General features: G+C 39.5%; 2 protein-coding genes across 2 annotated transcripts; one reads left to right on the forward strand and one right to left on the reverse strand.

Annotated features, from left to right (window-relative positions):
- Positions 1-1797: 1797 nt before the first annotated feature.
- On the reverse strand, positions 1798-9773 carry EIF2S1 (eukaryotic translation initiation factor 2 subunit alpha). Its single transcript, XM_032188671.1, has 8 exons — positions 9703-9773; positions 8028-8269; positions 7304-7383; positions 7041-7192; positions 4636-4742; positions 3674-3771; positions 2672-2815; positions 1798-2339 (listed from the first exon to the last, which is right to left on the reverse strand). Exons 2-8 carry the CDS (start codon positions 8266-8268, stop codon positions 2214-2216), a joined length of 948 nt encoding a protein of 315 aa, XP_032044562.1. The 5' UTR covers position 8269; positions 9703-9773; the 3' UTR covers positions 1798-2213.
- A 122-nt stretch (positions 9774-9895) lies between these two features.
- On the forward strand, positions 9896-19015 carry ATP6V1D (ATPase H+ transporting V1 subunit D). Its single transcript, XM_032189214.1, has 9 exons — positions 9896-9992; positions 11959-12076; positions 13232-13311; positions 14687-14754; positions 15456-15500; positions 15967-16070; positions 16504-16570; positions 17523-17601; positions 18239-19015. The coding sequence occupies exons 1-9, from the start codon at positions 9952-9954 to the stop codon at positions 18378-18380; spliced, it is 744 nt and encodes a 247-aa protein (XP_032045105.1). The 5' UTR covers positions 9896-9951; the 3' UTR covers positions 18381-19015.
- Positions 19016-19028: the final 13 nt, after the last annotated feature.

Genomic DNA, 19028 nt, shown 5'->3' on the forward strand with positions numbered 1-19028 from the left:
CTCCAGTGTAGGACGCCACTAAACCCGTAGTTCCTTTAGGGGATTAGGGATGAAATAAGATGAAAACAAACCACATCAAAATAAAAACTAATGAAACATTTCTAGATATAAGTTAAAGACAAGCGTTCAAGGGTATTCTGATGTAAGAGCATTTTAAAGTTAACTGCAGAAAGGTGGCAATGTTTGAAAACAGCTGTTTAACTGTATTCCCTGGATCAAAGATTTATGAGAAGTTAAATACCAAAGTACAGATCTGGCTACAGAGAACAACATGCCAATTCCACTGCCTCTTACTGACTCCACAAAGCTGTTCACACAAAACCTACTACATTTATTAAAATGCTTTGTAGGCAAACACAGTTCCAAGCACAGCAGACTGGCTGTGACCGAAGAAATCAGCTCAGTTTGTGCTAAGGACCCTTAACTCACAGTTCACAGGCTAGCAGTCCTTGCAAGCAGCCATCTCAGGGCTCCTTCTTCCAGCTACTGCAACACATGAGAAATATCCAGTTACTGACAGAAATGACGCTCCCCTATTAATGCACCAAGGCAGCTTTTAGAGACATTAATTGTAATCCCCTGGTAACAGTCTTAAGTAAAGAGCAAGACTGGCTCATTTTCAGTGCCTTGCTTTACAGCATTATTTTGGCATACAGGTAACAGAGAGATGTTTTTGTTTTAAAAACTTTGTACTTTTGTCAGAGTATCCACATATTTTGTTGAATGCAGGTCAATTCACTGTTTTGGTGAATTGGCCAAAATGGAAGAGTTGTTCATAAAAATTAAACCAAAATTATAATTGGAAGAATACGGCTTCAAACCCTGACAAGGCTGTCATATGTAACTTCTAAAAAGAAAATGATTTGATAAAGTAACCATAAAAACACTTTGTGATGACATGCTCAGGTATTTTCCAACATTCTGCAAAGACTGGAAGTTACCTTTTTGGCTTTACATAGTAAAAGTTGGGCACATGAACTTTTCTGATAATCAAGCACGTATTTCAATACACACACTTTGTGAATGCCTTTTCTAGCAATACCTTGTAGCAATGACATTGTTTGTATTATGGCAACATTAAGAATTCCTACTTAAGGTGCAAAGACTCATTTTTCATCCATTTTTTTTACTTTACTAGCAGCACAAAACATTAAGAAAAAGAGATAGGCAATATAGGCTATGACTGTGAAAAAGATAAATCCATTTAAAAATTCAGTAATTTGGAAAGCTTACTTAAAATAGAACTTCCTCAATTCCCACAGAAAAGGACAAACAGGATTTTTTCACTGCAACATGGAAAGCAGATCTTGTTTCTCCTCCAGAGAAGATAAACTGGTTGTTTATAGAGTGAATAGCTCAGTCCAATGGAAACTAGATCTAGGGTAGACAGAACTGAAGGTCAAGCAACAGTGAGCTTGGAAGACAGCAATGTCTATTTTGAAGTATGAATAAATTAAAGCTCCTGCTATGTTCACATATAGGAGCAAAGTAACTATATGTAATTTTTCAACTATATTTATTGAAATTGTAACAAGTTATATTCAAAGCTACTTTCACAACTTGCAAGTTCTGCATCCCTAAATACAGGAAAAAAAAAACAGAGGAGATATTCTTTTAAATAAATTTGCATCAACAAATTTCTAAGAAAAATATTGTTCCACTCATTCTTGCATTGATTTAAAACAACAAAAGAAAGCCCTTTTCGTTGTTAAAAGGGAGCTACTGACTGATCATACTCTTCCAGGTTTTATTCATACCAATTTAAGCAATGTGACAGAAGATCAAAAAAACTTGGAGTTATGTAGCTCAGAAATTTATTGAATATTTGGTCAGATACATTCTGTATAGAACTGTTCAACCTGTTTGGTTTTGGTACTCCCAGAAAACATCACTATCAGATGCACTGAGCTGTAATTGCCAATTTGGAATTGTTACGTAAGAAAATGGTAAGCATGGGGCTGAAGCCTCCCTCTATTCATGAGATGTGAGTCTTGAATATGACTAGGCACCCTCCTTTTGAAGGATTCTATTTGTGTAAGTTGCTGCATCAAATGTTACTTAGGAGAGGCTTCCATGTATTGGTCTTTTTAAAACAGTAACACACTTCAAGTATTTGATTTTGAAGTTTTCAATACTGGAAACATTTAGTCCAGAGTTTGCAATGGGGTCTCTAATCTTTCACACGCTCTGCCTTCTAAATAATCCCAGAATATTTAGTCTTCAGTTTTGGCTTCCATTTCCTCAGCATCATCATCACCATCCACTTCAGCATTTTCCCTCTCCAGTCTTTCCAACTGTCTTGCAAGCTCAGTTTCATCTGTATCAGTAACCACCTTAGGCTGAAAAAAACCAACAAAACACACAACACATGATGAACAATCATTAAAAAACACCTTCTTCAGTCTACAAATAAATATGAAAATAAAGTCATGGTTGGTGGCTCTGATCCTAAGGAGAAATATATTGAAATAAATCCAATAGTGATGCAGTGAAACCTAGGAAAATTAGAATTTCTGGCCATCTATTTAATGAATACTGAAAATTATGCCTTTTTTTTTTCGTTTCTCAATATCTCTTGCTAAGATTTCTCTTAGCACTACTGATCTTGCTCTGTTTATAAAATGTTGTGAGGAAAAAATAAATCAGATTTCAGAATGCAAAGTGTTCTCACCTCCATCTGCACATTAAAGACTCCTCTCTTCTCCTCAATTTTTTCTTTAATGACAGCCATGGCCTGATTCAGCACAGAGAGTCCTTCGGTTCTCTCCAGGGTTGTTGTAGTCATCACATATCGAGGAGGGGCTATCAGATTAATCTATCACATTGCAGGGTGGAAAAAACAAAACCAAAAAATAACAAAAAAACTATACTCAGTAACAAAAAAGAAATGTTTTTCCATTAGAAAAGTTATTTCTAGAAGTACAAATAACATGGAATGAAATAACACACAAGAAAGCACACAGGCTGTCTGATTTATGGTCTCAAAACCAATTATTTTTACAGAGTATGCTCTTATAGACAGGTATTGTTAAACAGAGAGAATACTCACCTTGCAGGTAAGTAAAGCAGCCTACCACAATTTTTCAAACAATTAAAAAACTGCAACAACCAATAGATATTTTTATTTTTTATTTTTAAGATGACTGGATGAATGAACTTTTTCTTTTGAAGAAAACACTCTAAGAAACTCTTTCAAAGAAGGAAGTACTTTCCAGTTTTCTGAAAACACTTATTCAGTAATGTGTTCGATATCCTTAAGTGGTTGGGGTAGAAAATTTAGACCTGGGTATAGTAGGCTTTCTACCAACACTCAAACATGTGTGGACAAAGTATTCCTTTTCTTACACAGTCTTATCTCTGAAAATAAAAATGTTTGCCCTCTACCTGCTATAAGGCTGTATAAAGGAACAGCAAGTATTTAGTATGCAAATACTGAACCTTAGTTAATTGAAGAGAACAAATACAGCTTCTTGAACTTGGAAAGCCACAGCAACAACTGGGACCACATAGTTGCAGGGAAGTGTCCCGTGTGTGCGACAGGAAAACCAGAAAGCACATACATTGTCCCTACATAGTTCCTCAGCCTCACTTATGCAACTGTGACAACTGAAAGGTATTATCGAGGACATCAGACAACTTTGCTATTGATTTCATAGTTAAGACAAATACTTACTTTAATGGGCATGGTCTCTGTGGAACAATTCAAGCCTGCTCTCAAAGCCTCCTTTACTGCATCTATGCCTTCATAACCATAACAGGCAACTTCAATATCTAAGACAGATGAATACAAACAATAAAACTTCGAAGTTATCAAAAGTTGTAGAATGTTTAAAGATTTTTTAAGTTAAGCTTTATTAAAAACTTTTTAGCAACCAATGTTTATTCACAATGAGATCCTCAGTACCTTCCAAAACTGAGGAAACATTCCAATTTCTTGGCTTGTAAGCTGATCACTGACTATCTGTTTAATGGCAAGCATGCTTTTAGGCTGCTTGGTTACCTGTACAACCAGCTTTACAGTCTTCTAGTGAGTCTAGTGTGCTTTTTCTGACCACTAACAGAGCTAGTAGGAGACAAACCAGCTCATAAACTTCATGAATACATTAGACATATGCTAATATATCTATCTGAGAGGTTTACAAACAATCAGCTAGAAATACACCCACAGCAAAATCATAATTATTCTCACTTGTTCATGGACAAGGAGAGGACATATGACCTAGCCATGCTGACAGTGATCAATCATCCTGTTAGAGAACCAAAGAATTTAACACTTTGAATAATAAGAATATTGTGGATTCAGTAATACCTATAAAATATTTAAATTCATTGTATGCCAGTGGACTAACTGCATTGTATGCTAGTGACTAACTGCATTATATATCAGGACAACTAACTTGTGTCCCAAGGAACCTGCAGCTGGGGGGTTGGAAGAGTGCTTTGGGAGAGCCAAAATACCTTGGAATTTGAGATAGGACCATCAGGCATTCTGCAAGCACTAACATATCTTAACACTGGAAGAGCAGTTTCACCCAAACATCAGCACCAGAAACCCCCACTTTTAAATGAGTTTAAAGTTTACAAGATACGCTCGACTTGTCAAGTCTATTCAATGAACATCTGGAGAGAACTTACCAGCTCGGATTTTGACTGCTTGTGGTGTTAGACGCCTGTTAATATTGTCAATCAATACACGCCTCTCTTCCTCTGTCAGATCCAGGCTATCCAGGATTGCTGGGTCTCTGAGCCAAGCAAAGAAATGGTACAGAACTTACACTGAAGTGGGATATGACACAACATCAACTTCTGGTATTATTTCAATATTCTTAGCATAATCATAAAGCTCTACTAGGCAAAGAAAAGAAAACAAGCAAATTTTTTAAGAGTCCATTGAAACACTGGAAGAAAATAAACACATCTATTTACAAAGTATTTTCTAATGGAAGCACTTAACAACTAAGCAGATAAATAGTTTACTCAGTCTGCTCCTGGATGAAAAAGTCTTAATTCAACTCATTTTTCCCCTCTTTCCTTTTTTTCTGAGGAGCCAGCTAACCAAAAAAAAATAGGAATGATTTCTGCCCAGTTTCATTTGTAAATTATATATAGAGTGACAAATATATCTAGTTGCTTGGCATTTATCTTTCCTACAATATGAAAATAAACCTGTATTGTATGAAACAAAATTCATAATGAATCTGAGGTGTTTGAGTTATTCTAGCATTTCATATGAATCAAGATGTTATACCTCTGTTACATCTTACTTGCATGACCTTCAGTAGGCATTCAAAAATAGCTTCCGGACATTGAGTTCTTAATCATTAAAGTGTAAATCTACTTTAAAATTTTACAACAGGTACCTGCCGCACAACACCCCAAAACATTCATTCTTAGCACTCAGAAAGAAATACCAAGTCAAGCTCTTAAGGGGCACACTAGGCCGCCAGTTAGCATTTCAGCAAAGGTAGAAAGGCAGCAGTATCCACACTCTTCCGTTCCACATTAAAGCTTTATGTAGGTGCAAAACAGGAAAAAAAAATACAACCTATTGGAAATCTGAAGGTATTACTGATGGAAAGATGCTTTGAAAAGAGACAGCTTCAGAGATTTATGCTCCAACATGAGTAACAGATGAGCAGCAGCACACCGAATGTGTTCAGGAGTTTTTAGTTTTTTTAGTTTTTGATTTTGAGAGAGTCTTAAACAGTTAGTGTAATTGGTGTTTTTTTGGCTTTCAGGCATACAGGTGTTAAAATATTCATCAGTTACAGGATGACCCGGAAATCCTCCTGCAGCAATGTGCCCAGATCGGTCCTTCACCGGTAAACTTGCAATTATGAGAAAGGCATTGTTATTCTATGAGCGCATTCCACCTATATGAAGACAGAACAAGTTGTCTCTTCCCAAAACTACAGAAACAGTTCTGAGCTAATCAATCAAAAATACTGCCAAGTGCCCTCCTTCTTAAAATCAATATAATTTTCTAGAATCTTATCACTGCCAACTAGCATTAAATGAAAGTTTATTTCTCGTAGGTTTATGTGCTACAAGAGTAAAATTGGAAATGTTTATTCAGAAACCTATTCTTGAATTGCCAATTTCATGATACTAAATTTAAATGGAAACCAAATAGCTTAATTAATTCTGAAAGCAAATTCAAATGCCAGACCTCATAAAAACCAAAGAACTATCCATCTTGGTGCACGCTCCATAAGATTCACAACTTGAACTCTGTCTTTACATAATTCCATTTCTAAACTCATCATCCCATTTTCATTCTTTAAGATTGAAAGTGTAGAAAAGCAACAAGCCAGCTTGCTATATTAAAAAAAATAATAATAATAATAATGCGTGTGGCAGTGGAAGAGTGAGTGTGAGTTCAAGTTTCTTCAGACACAGAGCTAGATATGAGTGAAAATATCTGCTTTGGACTAAGAAGAGGCAAATTCTGACAGAGAAGCCAAGATTAGTGCTGCTTCTATTAGTAATGCCACAGGCTCAGCTGCAGCAATATACATCTCTTCAGTGTTTGTATTGAGTCACCATCCCTGGAGGTCTTTAAAAGATGTTTAGATGTAGAGCTTAGTGATATGGTTTAGTGGAGGACTTGTTAGCGTTAGGTCAGAGGTTGGACTCGATGATCTTGAGGTCTCTTCCAACCTAGAAATTCTGTGATATTCAAGTTTCTCTTAAAAATATTATTCACTGAGTTCCTCACTATTCTTCCACAACAAATTCAGTTAGTACTTTTAAAAAACTGACATATGCAGAATGGTGTATTCAAAGGTGGATAAAGACACATCAGCTCTGAGTCTTCCTTTTCAAGAGCACTGGGAACTTGAGTAAAGTAGTGACAGAAAAACCTACAATTCACAACTGGAAGGCTGATGTCACAATGTGTTAGGTTAACTTAACCACTGCATTCTAGTCTACATACTGACTCTTAAAAAAAAAAAAAAAAGAAAAAAGTGGATATATTTGAGAAAATACTTCTTTGCAATTATGAAATAAACCCATAGAAACAGAAAAGATGTTCTTACGAGACTGCATGCTTGAATGCATCATAAGCACCATATCCAGGTCTTTTGTACTTGTCATCAAATACCCAGGCAGTTCTCTGGAACAGACTCTCAAGCTGCTCATCCTTAGTGTACTCCAATACCTCAGCAACATGGCGAAGAATGCTGTAAACCTTGAACACAAATGGGGTGTTATCAGACATATTATCTTATGTCTGTGCACTTTGTTTGCTCAGAAAAGAAGACACCACAACACAGTGACAGAATAAAGCAAAGCAACTTACAGTCTTTGATTTTGTGAATTTGTCTTCACATTTGATTGCCTCCTCTGGAGAAACTCTTCGTTTTGACAAGTCAATATAACCTACCAGGGAAAATAAATTTTCAAAGTGTCAGGCATCGTGCAAACCACGTCTAACTGCTTCAAGAAAAAAGCATAACAAGCAAACAATCTGGCTCAGGATTTGCCCCTTGTCTACACTATCAGTTGCTAAGGAAAGTAACAAAACTAAATCTCAATGAATTTGATCAAATCGTGATCGAAATTTGCTTTTTATTATTCTGCTATTCATTATTTAATCTGAAGGTTAACTGTAGTTTTAGAAGTATTCTAGAAAAATGTGATCTATTTGACAGCCAAGGCTCAGGACTTAAGGCACAGGATGGAACGTGAGCATTAAATTTTCACCACTACATGTGATGACCCCTCTCTTCAGTCAGGACCTAAGAAATCTGCATAGATATCAGAGAATTCCACTTCCCTATGGTTTGTTGACCAACAGTCAGCTGGTAAGGACCCAGTTAAGCAAATCTTTGTGATTGACTTCCATTAGCCTGATTACCAGAAAAATTATTGTAAACATCAGATGGCAGGATGATGGTTTATTTTGCTTAAGTGTCTTAAATAAAGAACCTCTGGCAAAATCTATGAATGGCTAAGCCACCCAGTTAATCTGCATTTCTCTTTATGACTTCAGTCTTGACATAACCCATAATATCCCCAAATACCTTTCTCTTTATCAACTCTTATGACCACGACACACTCGTTCCTTCCAATGCGGATGAGTTTGTTTATGGAACGAATACGTCTTCTGGACAGCTCGCTGAGCAGGATCATGCCTTCAATGTTGTTGTACTCTAGCAGGCTGACGTAAGCCCCCATTTCAGCGATGGACCGGACATTGACCATCACGACATCTTCCACCTCTGGAAATTTATGCTGGTAGAATCTACAGCTTAGTACTGGCATTCTGGAATTTGAACAGAAAACAAGGAAAAAAAAAAACAAGGATGACTTATTTCGCAGTACATCACTGACGTCTCCTACAAGCATGGTAAAAAAGCAGCAGGGACTAGAGATAGAGAGGAACACTGATACTAGAAACTGACGATTAGGATAAGGCTTGTGCAATGTGTAGTTAGGTTTTAACAGATAATAAGCAATAGACTGATTAGTACTTCAAAATTGCCACATTTTTAAATGACGTTCACTTTTTGCATGAAAGAAGAAAAAGCTTGCTAGCCCAACTTTATTGCCCGTTCCAACTGTCATGCTGCCCATACACAGTGCACCACACAGGAGAGGCCTCAAGTGGTGGAAAGAAGGCACTGCACTCTTCACTGTCATCTAAATCCATTAGGCCTCGTGAAGTTTTAAGTCAGAAACCAGATTTCAACAACAGAAGGACACAGGAGAGAAGCCTGCAGTGCCAACAGAGGTATTTGTATGCACAGCAATAGACAGCATGTGAACGGCTGAGAAAGTACGAGGTAGAGTGACGCTGCTCTGCTACTGCTAGAGGTGGCAGAAGGGCCGCCTGTCGGCACTGAAAGGAAGTAAAGGCAACACCCAGAAGATGATGGAATGGGCCTGATGTGAGTGAAGCACTAAACAGAAAACAGACCCCTAAAAATAACTTTAAAAAAGCCTAACATACAGGTAGCCAGGATGAAATATACATATATATATGAAACAAGATTCCTTCATCACCGATTCAAAAAAGGTACGAGGCTCATGTTTAATAACCATGTGGTGACACGATGGGACGCTCACACTGCCTCCCTCTCCTGATGGCAGCGATCCACGCACTCACCACTAATGGCGAGGCTGGGCTCGGGGCTTTTGTCTACGCCTGGCAGCTTCATGCACGAGTTTAAGAACATTTTAGGAGCAGGAGCCCACAAGATTGAGCCAAATGCACTGCCCCTTCAGTTCAGCTGCCGTTTCAGAGCGGGGCTCCTGCTCTCCACAGCGGCGCTGGGGCTGTTTAGCTGTTTGGGGCTGCACAGAGAGCAGGACGGTACCGCCAAGCGCTGCTGAGCGTGGCCACACAACGCAGAGGGCCGTGCCTGCCCTCGCTCCCATTTCACCTTTCAGGAAAGGGCTACAAAGGAGTAACGCAATCATGAAGACGATGAACTCTTCGTGCCATTTCACACAACCCGCAGCGTTACAGGACACATTCCTCGGCCACCGAGCGCGATCGCAGCCCCGGCCCGGTGAGGCAGGCCGCACGCTCCACGCCAGCCCCGGGGCAGCTGCGGGGCGGCGCCGCTCCCCCGCTCCCTCCGCCGCTCCCTCCCCCGCTCCCTCCCGGCCTGCGCCCAAGCGGCCGGGCCCTTCCCCAGCCCCGCTGGGGGCCGAGCCCCCTCCCGACCGCGCGGCGCCCGCCCCGGCCGCTACCTGCCGGCTGCCGCGGGTCCCCCTCCACGCTCTCCGCTCCAGCGCCGCCGCTCAGCGCGCAGCCTCCGGCCCGCCCCGGCGCCGGGCGGGGAGCCGCGGCCGCCCCTCGCTGCAGCGCCCCCGCAGGCGGCCGCCGGCGGCACCCGCAGCGGCAGCGCCCGCCCTCGGCCGGCGGCCGCGTCACGGGGCGGCCGCGGCGGGGAGAGGCGAGAGGCGGAGCGGGGCCCGCTCGCCGCCGGCGCCGCCACCATGTCGGGCAAGGACCGCATCGAGATCTTCCCGTCGCGGATGTGAGTGGCACGGCGGGGCCGGGGCCGGGGCCGGGGCGGGCGGGCAGCGCCGGGAACCCTCCGTGCTTCGGGGTGAAAGGCGCCGTGGGGCCGCGGCTGGGTCCCCCCCCCGGTGCTGTCCCTCCTCCGGCAGCTCGCAGTTAGCCGTCAGCCATCTGAGGGCTGCCGCGGCATCCAGAGCCTCGGCATAAGCAGCTTCCAGGGTGCTGTGTGTGTGTGTGGGGGGGGCTGTCACCGCCGCACCATCGGGCAAGCCGCGATTTAAAAATAGAACACGAATATAAGCAAAAACGCGCCGTCAGACCGTACCTTCCCTCCACTGCTTAATTGATGTCGTATAAGACGATGGCCATAAAGATATTTTTTTTTTTTAAAAAAAAAGGAAGTGCAGTGAGCGGACAGTCGAGTAATTTTCCAGGTTGTGACAGCAAACCGCTCGTCATGCAGTCAGATGTCTCCTGACCAGGCTTAAGAAAGCTGCCAACATGGGAATGAACACGAACATTTAACATTGATAAAGCATTAAAAATGCCGTTTTAATAGCGCTGTTCCTCTTCAGGGCTCTTCAGGACAGAAAGACTTTGCCTTGGGGTGAAAGGCCGTTTCAAATCTTCTAGCGTAAAATTAGGCTGATGACTGGATATGATCTGTATAGGAAGATGTCTTGCAGGATAGAAAACCTCAAACGTAAAATAACAACTATTATTTCCTCATGAATGAGCTCAGGCCACACAAAACAACAGCTTACATAGAAATATTAATATATTATATGGTAAAGGTTCTGTTTTGAACCTCAGCTCAGAAATAAATGGCTGCATGTACTAAGTCACCTGGTCGCCTGCTCTTCAATAGCGCTCTCGTCATGCCATTTACGTGTCCCAGGAGGAGGCACCTCAACCACTTCTGAAAGGTATCTGTTTTTGTGGGCTGACAGATCATTGTGGCAAGGAGGTAGTGAGGAACAAAGATTTGATATTTATGAGCCCTGTTTCAAATGAGGTAATAGAGTAATAATGTGGCAGATATTTTGATAGGATGTGAGCTAGGATGTTAAAGATGGCCTGCTTCTAGAACAAATTTTTTGTTAACTGATGGAACTGAGTTTTACAAGGTTTTTGGTCTTGTTCTCTTTTGCTCGTGTGACCCTTCTCTGGGCTGGATATGATCGCTCACAGAAGCTGCTCAGTCTCCTTGACAGTAAACAGGACTTTGTTTAGTGCACTCACAGGGCCTGTGAAATCTTGCTTGAACTAGAAAGTGAGCCAGTCTCGGTCAGGTAGTGAACAGGGTGAGAAGGTAGCTCAAGGTGGGAACAGTCACCTACTTGCTGTGAAAATTAAGGTGCCCTGTTGTTCTTTGACTTTTTTTTTTATTATTATTTTTATTTATTTTTATTTTTATTGTGAATATTCAGAAAGTATATGTGCTTCTCAGTTATAACAATCTTGTAGGCGTTAATGAAGCTATTCTTACAACATGTCAGTAGAGTGGGGAAGTAACTGTGTCCACTTCACAGGCAGAATTTTCATTATACTTACATTTTCCAAGGTCAGAGAGAAAGCGTATAGGCTTCTCTTTACAGACCTGAATGTCATCCTTTATGCACACTAACTATGTATACAAAGCAGTAGCTTAAGTTAGCACAGTGGATATTGTAGTATAGCTACTGAAATTTTAGTTAAAAAGATTCATCAAATTAAAATGTATGTGACAACAGAGAGGGAAGCAAAGTTTGGATCCTTTCTGAGTTCCCAGTTCTGCACTAGAAACCTGGAAGTTTGCTACTGGAAATAAATAAAAGAATAAATAAAATTCTATCCTGAATTGTCTCTGCTGTTTTACCACGTTGATGTTTCTCCATTGCTTCATACTTTCTGTCATGTCCACATCAGAAAATCATGTGTAATTTTTTTCCTAATCCCTTTGGATGATGCAGGACATTTTTATTTCTTCCTCTGTTTAACAGGGCTCAGACCATCATGAAGGCTCGTTTGAAAGGAGCCCAAACAGGTCGTAACCTATTGAAGAAAAAATCTGATGCTTTGACGCTTCGATTCAGGCAGATCCTTAAGAAAATTATTGAGGTAGGTAAATTAGATTTTTTTTGTCTCTCTTTATTTGAAATCTGTTCGTCAGTTGTGCATTCCCATTTTGCTAACTTCATTAGGTAGGCTGGAATGTAGGACAACATTGTAGATAACCCGTTCTTTACAAGTGAGGCTTTCAAGGACAGGTGAGCAGAACTTCGTTTTCCTGGCTGCAGTGGTACAGGAAGTTTATAAGAGTTAATATTCTTCACTTCTTTCCAACCAGGCCTCGGCTGTGGTTCCCTACCATCTCTCCTACATTACAGGAAATTTGCTCTGATGGTGTCAAATACATTATGAGTGGATCTAACATGTTCTGTAGCATTATTTTTATTGCTTTATCTGGCCTGAGAGGATACTGCACATCTATAATGTTTTTGGCATCACTAGGCACACTAGGAAGCAGAGACAAGAAATTTTGTCCAGATGGACATTGTTCTTTTATGAAGAAACATCAAGTTCTGCTTCTTTCTTTGTAACATGACTGACAAATCCAAGATATTCAGCAGAGCCTGATATAGCTTGTTCTCTGCTACCATACTAGACAGGTTTTAGTTGTACTGTTTTGGCTGGAACTGCTATGATGCCTATGGTTAGCAGTAGTGTTTTGGTGTAGACAAGCTCTTGGCACTCTGTATCTAGTTGTCTACAGAGTGACTAAGACACTAAGGCTCTTACTTCTCAGTAGCATGGTTTTTTGCTTCAAGGCCTTGAAATGTGTAAAAATGGGAAAAAATAGAGTAGGAGGAGAGAGCAGCTTCACAAAGTTACATACACCTGTACGCTGAAAAACAACTTCAGATGTCTCATAGTATCCAGTACAGTATCAGGTAAAAGTGATTTCCTGCTGGAACACTTTGTTGTTGCAATTTAACCCCCATGTAGTAGAATTTTATGACTATTGAGACAGATGAATCTTTTGCAGTTTCTTTGGTTCTTACACTGGGTGAGTGAAATAGCTGAAGTATTTCTTTTTTAAACAGTCACCTGGGAATTACGATATGCAATTTGCAGTTTGAGAGTAAGATAGAGATATCGGATTTTCTCTTTCTTACTCTCTTAAATTTCTCATTGTTTTCTTTACGCTGTTAGTTATTCATCCTGGGAAAAAAATAATATACCTTATATTTGCTGCTTCTTTTTTTTTAACAGACTAAGTTGCTGATGGGTGAGGTGATGAGAGAAGCTGCATTTTCACTCGCTGAGGCAAAGTTTACAGCAGGAGATTTCAGGTGAGGATTGCTGATCTTATGTGTATCCTACCCATGGGAAAATGTGATCAACAAACTGTTGATTTCTCTTCTGGAAATAAGTAAAATTCTTAAGCACACTTCTTAAAAAAAGGCAGTGGGCAAGGCAGGACAAGATGAACTGAATTCCATTAAGTAAAGGTGAGAGACATCACTGCAGGAGAGAGAGAATGTGTGATGAAAATGTATAAAAAAGCTGAAAAATTAACAGAATTTACATATTGTGCACAGATCCTTGATTTGAGAAGTTGTTTTTTGCAGCTTGGAAGCTAAAACACAGGTATACAAGACTCTATATCAGAGTGCTGGATTATGTATTATTTTGATTTTTGTTGTAGACTTGAAGACAGGATCCAGTATGTGTTATTTTTTCCAGTAAGTTGTTGGGAGATTCTACTCAATGTTTTAGCGCCCTGTCTTATGACCTCTTGCCTCACTAGGGTTATTGAGGGCTGTATGCGAGAGGGGAGATAGAGCTTTTTCCTCTAGTGGGTTATTTTTAATTGCATTTTAATAAATTACAATTCTAACTAGGCTGTTGGTGTACTTCATCCAAATGTAGCTCTTGTAGTGTTAATGATTCAGCTGATGGTACCACCAGTTAATGGGGAAGAGCTAAGTGATCAGACGCATTAGTAACCTGTGTGCTGCTAGAGGTGCACAGCATCCATGAAAGCCTTTTTACTCTCATTTGGATGTGGTACTGTTTCCTGTTTTAACCAGGCACGGTGTTTAGGTATAAACAATAGTTAGATTCCACCCTGTAAGTAAATTGTACTTCAGTGGAAGAGTTGGCTACAGTGACCTGTTCTTGGAGGACCTTAAGACACTTTAGAATCCTTCAAGATGAATTGTACAAGCTTAAGTTTGTTAACACAGAAAGAGCTAGTGGGTAAACAAACTCATTTACTGTTCTGAAAGAACAAATAAATATGAACTCATAAAAATGAACAGTGTTGTGGCCTTGGTCTACATTAAAGCCTTGAGATTCCTTTGCTTTTAGTGGGAAGAGAATTGCACAGGTTGATTAGACTCAACATTATTGAAATATTTTAAAGTCATTTACCAGATAACTGGCCAATTTTTAGATATGCTTTGTATACTTAGTCTAAAACATTTCCAGAGTTACATTTCAGAGTCTGTTTCTTTTACATTTCCAGATATTGCTGCAAAATCGTTTCTTTGAAAGCTTCTGTGTTAGCTTTGAAGACTGTGCAATTAAATGCACAGAGTAGTGAACAAAAAATAATTTCCAAATCATTACAGCTATTTGATAACTACTTCATCTTGCCTGTAATGATGAATTAATGAACGACTTCAGTGTTCATGATTAAGATGTATGTTTTCTTCCTTACAGTACCACTGTGATCCAAAATGTGAACAAAGCTCAAGTCAAGATCAGAGCTAAGAAGGACAATGTAGCAGGTGACTCTTCTCTTGACTATGGGTATTTCAACTTTCAAGGGAATCATGGGAGGTGACTGAAATATGCAGGAGTGTTTCCAAACACCATCTCCTCTTATTTCTCTTATTAATCTAACAGTAGGAACATTTCTAATTTACTAAAATTTTTCAGATACATATTTTTTATGTTTAATCATTTACCTCTCGTAAGATGAAACAAGTGTATGTAAACTGTTGTCCAATTTCTAGATCTTCAAATAAAGCATAATTTCCGCTACTGAAAGTAAATGAGAAAACCAGGAAATTAAGTATCAGAATTAAATAAATTTTAAGAAGTTAAATATCAGTGATTGTCTGTGAAGAAAACAGGAAAGAACAATCAAGATTGAATGCTGAAAACATTCCTTAAGCATGGGGAATATATTGCTAAGTGGTAACATACTAAAATTGAGTACTGAATAAAATGGAATACTTCTCTGAATTTTTCATGTGTTTAGCTCTCCATGATCTCAATATCATTTCTAAGTTCCATATTAAAGTGGAAGAATCAGCATGATTAAGTCTTTCCAAGCTATATGGGGAGATTTTGGAAACAAAGCTTCTGAGCTTATGGAATTTATTAGAAGCAAATGGGGTAAAAATGAGTTGTAATTAAAAAATATATATGTATATATATATAAAACCTTATGTCTCTTACACACATACTTGCTCACTTCTGCCAGGTGTAACCTTGCCAGTTTTTGAGCACTATCAGGAAGGAGGGGACAGTAAGTACAAAACAAATGCTTTCTATCATACATGTACTTGTGCTAATAGAAAAATACTTGCCATACTTTGCTGATAAGTCCGTTTACATCACAGGCACAGGAATATGTATTTCCTCTGTCTTTTGCTGTTTACAAAGCTATTTTTGCTTTGTCCTGTTCCTCTAATATGGAGAGATTATTAAGGGGTCATAGTGGATTTTAATTTTCTAAATTGTTGAATTTTTTAAACCAGGAGAAGGCTTGTTTACCAGGTTTCTGAGACTAGTAGATCTTATTGTAGACATGCGCAGCAATGATTTGTAGTAGCACAAACCATTATAATGATTGATTTGCTAATGGGCAAAGACTTTAGCTTATCACTTTCTGAGCCGTCTGTATCTGTGTAGTTCATGAAGTACTAATTTTTATCTAGAAAGAAAACACTACGGTAGTATTAGCAACAAATTTCACGTTTTCTTTTTTTCAGGCTATGAACTGACTGGCTTGGCCAGAGGTGGAGAACAGCTGGCTAAGCTGAAGAGAAACTATGCAAAGGCTGTGGAGCTGCTTGTGGAACTGGCGTCCTTACAGGTTGATGGGAGAAAAAAATGGCTGGGGAGTGGGGAGGAGTCTTTAGTTTCTCCCTGTTCTGAAATTAAAAGTAACAGTCTCAGTGCTTGTAGCTGAGTACTTTCAGCTGTAACATATCTTTCATCCCAGTGCTCCACAAAGTTGCAAACCTTTTTCAGCCATAAAACACAGTTATACTACCACTTCGTAGAACTCTACAATGCTATGAAGAAACTTTGTTGAGTTGCTATGTGGTGTAGTTGGTATGTGAAACTGCTAGTATGCAGTGTTCAGATGTAGTCTGGTACTGGTAAGAACACCAACGTTAGCAGAAACGATTCTGCTTCCATCAAGTGAGCAGCTTTGGCTTATAAGTGCTATTTGGTTTTGGGGTGTAAAATATATTGAAATGCCTAGTTTGTCTTGTTATGCCTTACTTATTCCTGTTCCACAGACATCCTTTATTACTTTGGATGAAGCCATCAAAATAACAAACAGACGTGTGAATGCAATTGAACATGGTAAGCATTTTCCTGTTTGGGATGCATAATAATTCTGTGTCTCCATGCAAGACAGGGAGCTGGGTCCTGGAAGCTACTCTTTTGACTGATTTCATTAGTAGGATTTCAAACCAGTTCAAGAATGTTTGAGAGAGCATTATAACGAAACACACTGCAAATAACAAAAATGAAAAGCCCAGTTCCATTCTGAGTTGCTGATACCTGGAATTTTGCATATTGCATGTATGCAATAACTTACTTCATTAGATGATTCTAAACTATCCTTTTCAGTATATTTTTCTTTATCTGCAGGCCCTATCTGCAGCTTATCCCTTAGAAAATTTGACTGTAGAATTGTTTTCTTCTGCAGCCTTCCAAATGCATTTGGCAGCATTGCTAACAGATTTCTCCTTTGGAAAAGTGGTTCTGGTACATGGCTTTCAGAATTGCTCAGTTGGTGTGTTAAAGCTTTTTCTGATGTCTTGTATCTTCCCTTGTAACAGTATATTTGAGTATTTGTTTTCATGATGGCTTTTTCCAACTGAGATCATAATTCTTTGTGTAAGTCCTATATTGAACAAAAGTTTCTGAAAGAATGTGATGGATGAATATAGTTTTACTTCTAATCTTGCCCATCCTTTGAAGGTTTATTTTTTAACTAGTTCAATGGGGGAAAAAGGACCTTACTAAAAGGCCAAGAATCAGTGCTTTCAATTCCATTGCATATCTTTCAGAAGAATGTATTATCAGAGATTCCATGATGTTTGGAGTAATAGTTTAGTCCTGGACTTACTGAAGAAAACAGTTTTGTGTATTTGTCTAATGAAATAGTGTGATTTTCCATCAAAGACAATTCCCCTTGGCCAAAAGAATTACTAGATTTACTTTAAATAACCATCTGTGCACTGTATTATGACAACTTCCTGAGTAATATAGCAGCAGTCCAACAACTTCCTTGTTTATATTTCTTCAGTGATTATTCCTAGGATTGAGCGCACTCTTTCCTACATCATCACAGAACTGGATGAAAGAGAACGAGAGGAATTTTACAGGTAACTATCTGAAACAAGACCAGACTGGTCTCTTTTTCTCAGATAAACCATTCCTCAGAGAGGACTTGGAAAACTGCCAAATCTGGCAGTGAGTGCTGTTAAGCACGACCTGGTTCTTAATGCACATTGAGTTTCCAGAGCTGGGCACTTATAGACCTGCAATTGCTTGTCACGGAGTTACAGATGAATCCCTACCGCTAGGTTGCATATAGCTGTCTCCAGCAGGAACGATGGAATACAGTTCACTGAAGTGTTCTGCTTTAGGGACACCTCTGTCACAGAGGCTGGTGTTCTACACTACGTGAAGTGAAGGTGTCAAACCTGAAATGAATTATAGCTAAGTTGCCTTCATTCAAGAAAAGCAGACTAGTCAGAGTAGTGGTAGAATGCAGTACTTAAAGTAAAAAATGTCATTTAGAGTTTGGGTGAAAAAATGAGTTAATCTGTAGAGATGAATGATTTTGAAGGGTGGCAGCTTGCAAAAAGAGCATTTTGTCACTTATTACAGGACTTTCATTTCCTGGCGAACTTTTCCAGGCAGCTTTATCACAGCCAACTTGTATGACATCTTTGCTGCTAGCCTGTTTCATGAAAACATCACATTGCTTTCACAGATAAACCAAATTTCTCTTCACAGGTTAAAGAAGATCCAGGAAAAGAAAAAGGTACTGAAAGAAAAATCTGAGAAAGAACGGGAGCTGCGAAGGGCTGCTGGTGGGGAACAGGAACCAGCTAATCTCTTAGCAGAAGAGAAGGATGAAGACCTTCTCTTTGAGTAACCTGCTGCAGTTGTTATATTTGGAGCAGGGGACCCAGAATACAGAAGGCCCAGTTGCAGTATAATTTGGGACATGTTGCCTCAATCATACTTAAGTGGCTTCTCAGTTGGTGTATAAGTCTTGAGTTAACTGGGTTGTGGATTTCTCCTGGGAGATTAGAAATCTGGGAACTTGACTGTAGCATAGGAGGAAAATGAGAGATCAGTAAGGTGCTTTATTATCAGTAAAGCCTTCTGTTGTGTGCTCATTCTGTTTCTTCATTTAATAGGAATGATTGTCCATACCTGTTCTTTTTGCACAGTGGCTCTTGATTTGCCTAATCAGATTCCTCTTTAATTGTTACCACTGCAGGCAGAGGAAAATGTGATTTAGGGAGGGAGATGCATGCACTGTTCTTCACTGCTGAAACGTGAATTAACGTGAAAGTTGCTTAAAAGAGGTGTTGGTACAACTGAAGTCAAATATAAGTAACGGCAACTCTAGTTTTCTAACCTATTGATGAAATCCACAGTCTTTATGATTTATTTCTGTTGCATGATTGTTACCACTGGCCTAAAACATCTGTGGTTTTAATTAGAGGTTCTGCCAACTTGTGTATTCTGTGCTAGAAACAAGTAAAAGTTCTAAATGTTAAATATCTGGTGCCTG

This window comes from Aythya fuligula, chromosome 5, assembly GCF_009819795.1.
Source record: "Aythya fuligula isolate bAytFul2 chromosome 5, bAytFul2.pri, whole genome shotgun sequence".
Classification (NCBI taxonomy): domain Eukaryota; kingdom Metazoa; phylum Chordata; class Aves; order Anseriformes; family Anatidae; genus Aythya; species Aythya fuligula.

Coding starts and splice junctions, on each gene's coding strand:
- EIF2S1 (XM_032188671.1), bottom strand. CDS start 8,268: ATGCCAGTACTAAGCTGTAGATTCTACCAGCATAAATTTCCAGAGGTG. Junction 4,743..7,040: donor GCATTCAAGCATGCAGTCTC/GTAAGAACATCT, acceptor TGCTTGGCTCAG/AGACCCAGCAATCCTGGATA. Junction 2,340..2,671: donor TCTTTAATGTGCAGATGGAG/GTGAGAACACTT, acceptor GGTTTTTTTCAG/CCTAAGGTGGTTACTGATAC.
- ATP6V1D (XM_032189214.1), top strand. CDS start 9,952: ATGTCGGGCAAGGACCGCATCGAGATCTTCCCGTCGCGGAT. Junction 14,755..15,455: donor TAAGAAGGACAATGTAGCAG/GTGACTCTTCTC, acceptor CACTTCTGCCAG/GTGTAACCTTGCCAGTTTTT. Junction 16,571..17,522: donor TGTGAATGCAATTGAACATG/GTAAGCATTTTC, acceptor ATATTTCTTCAG/TGATTATTCCTAGGATTGAG.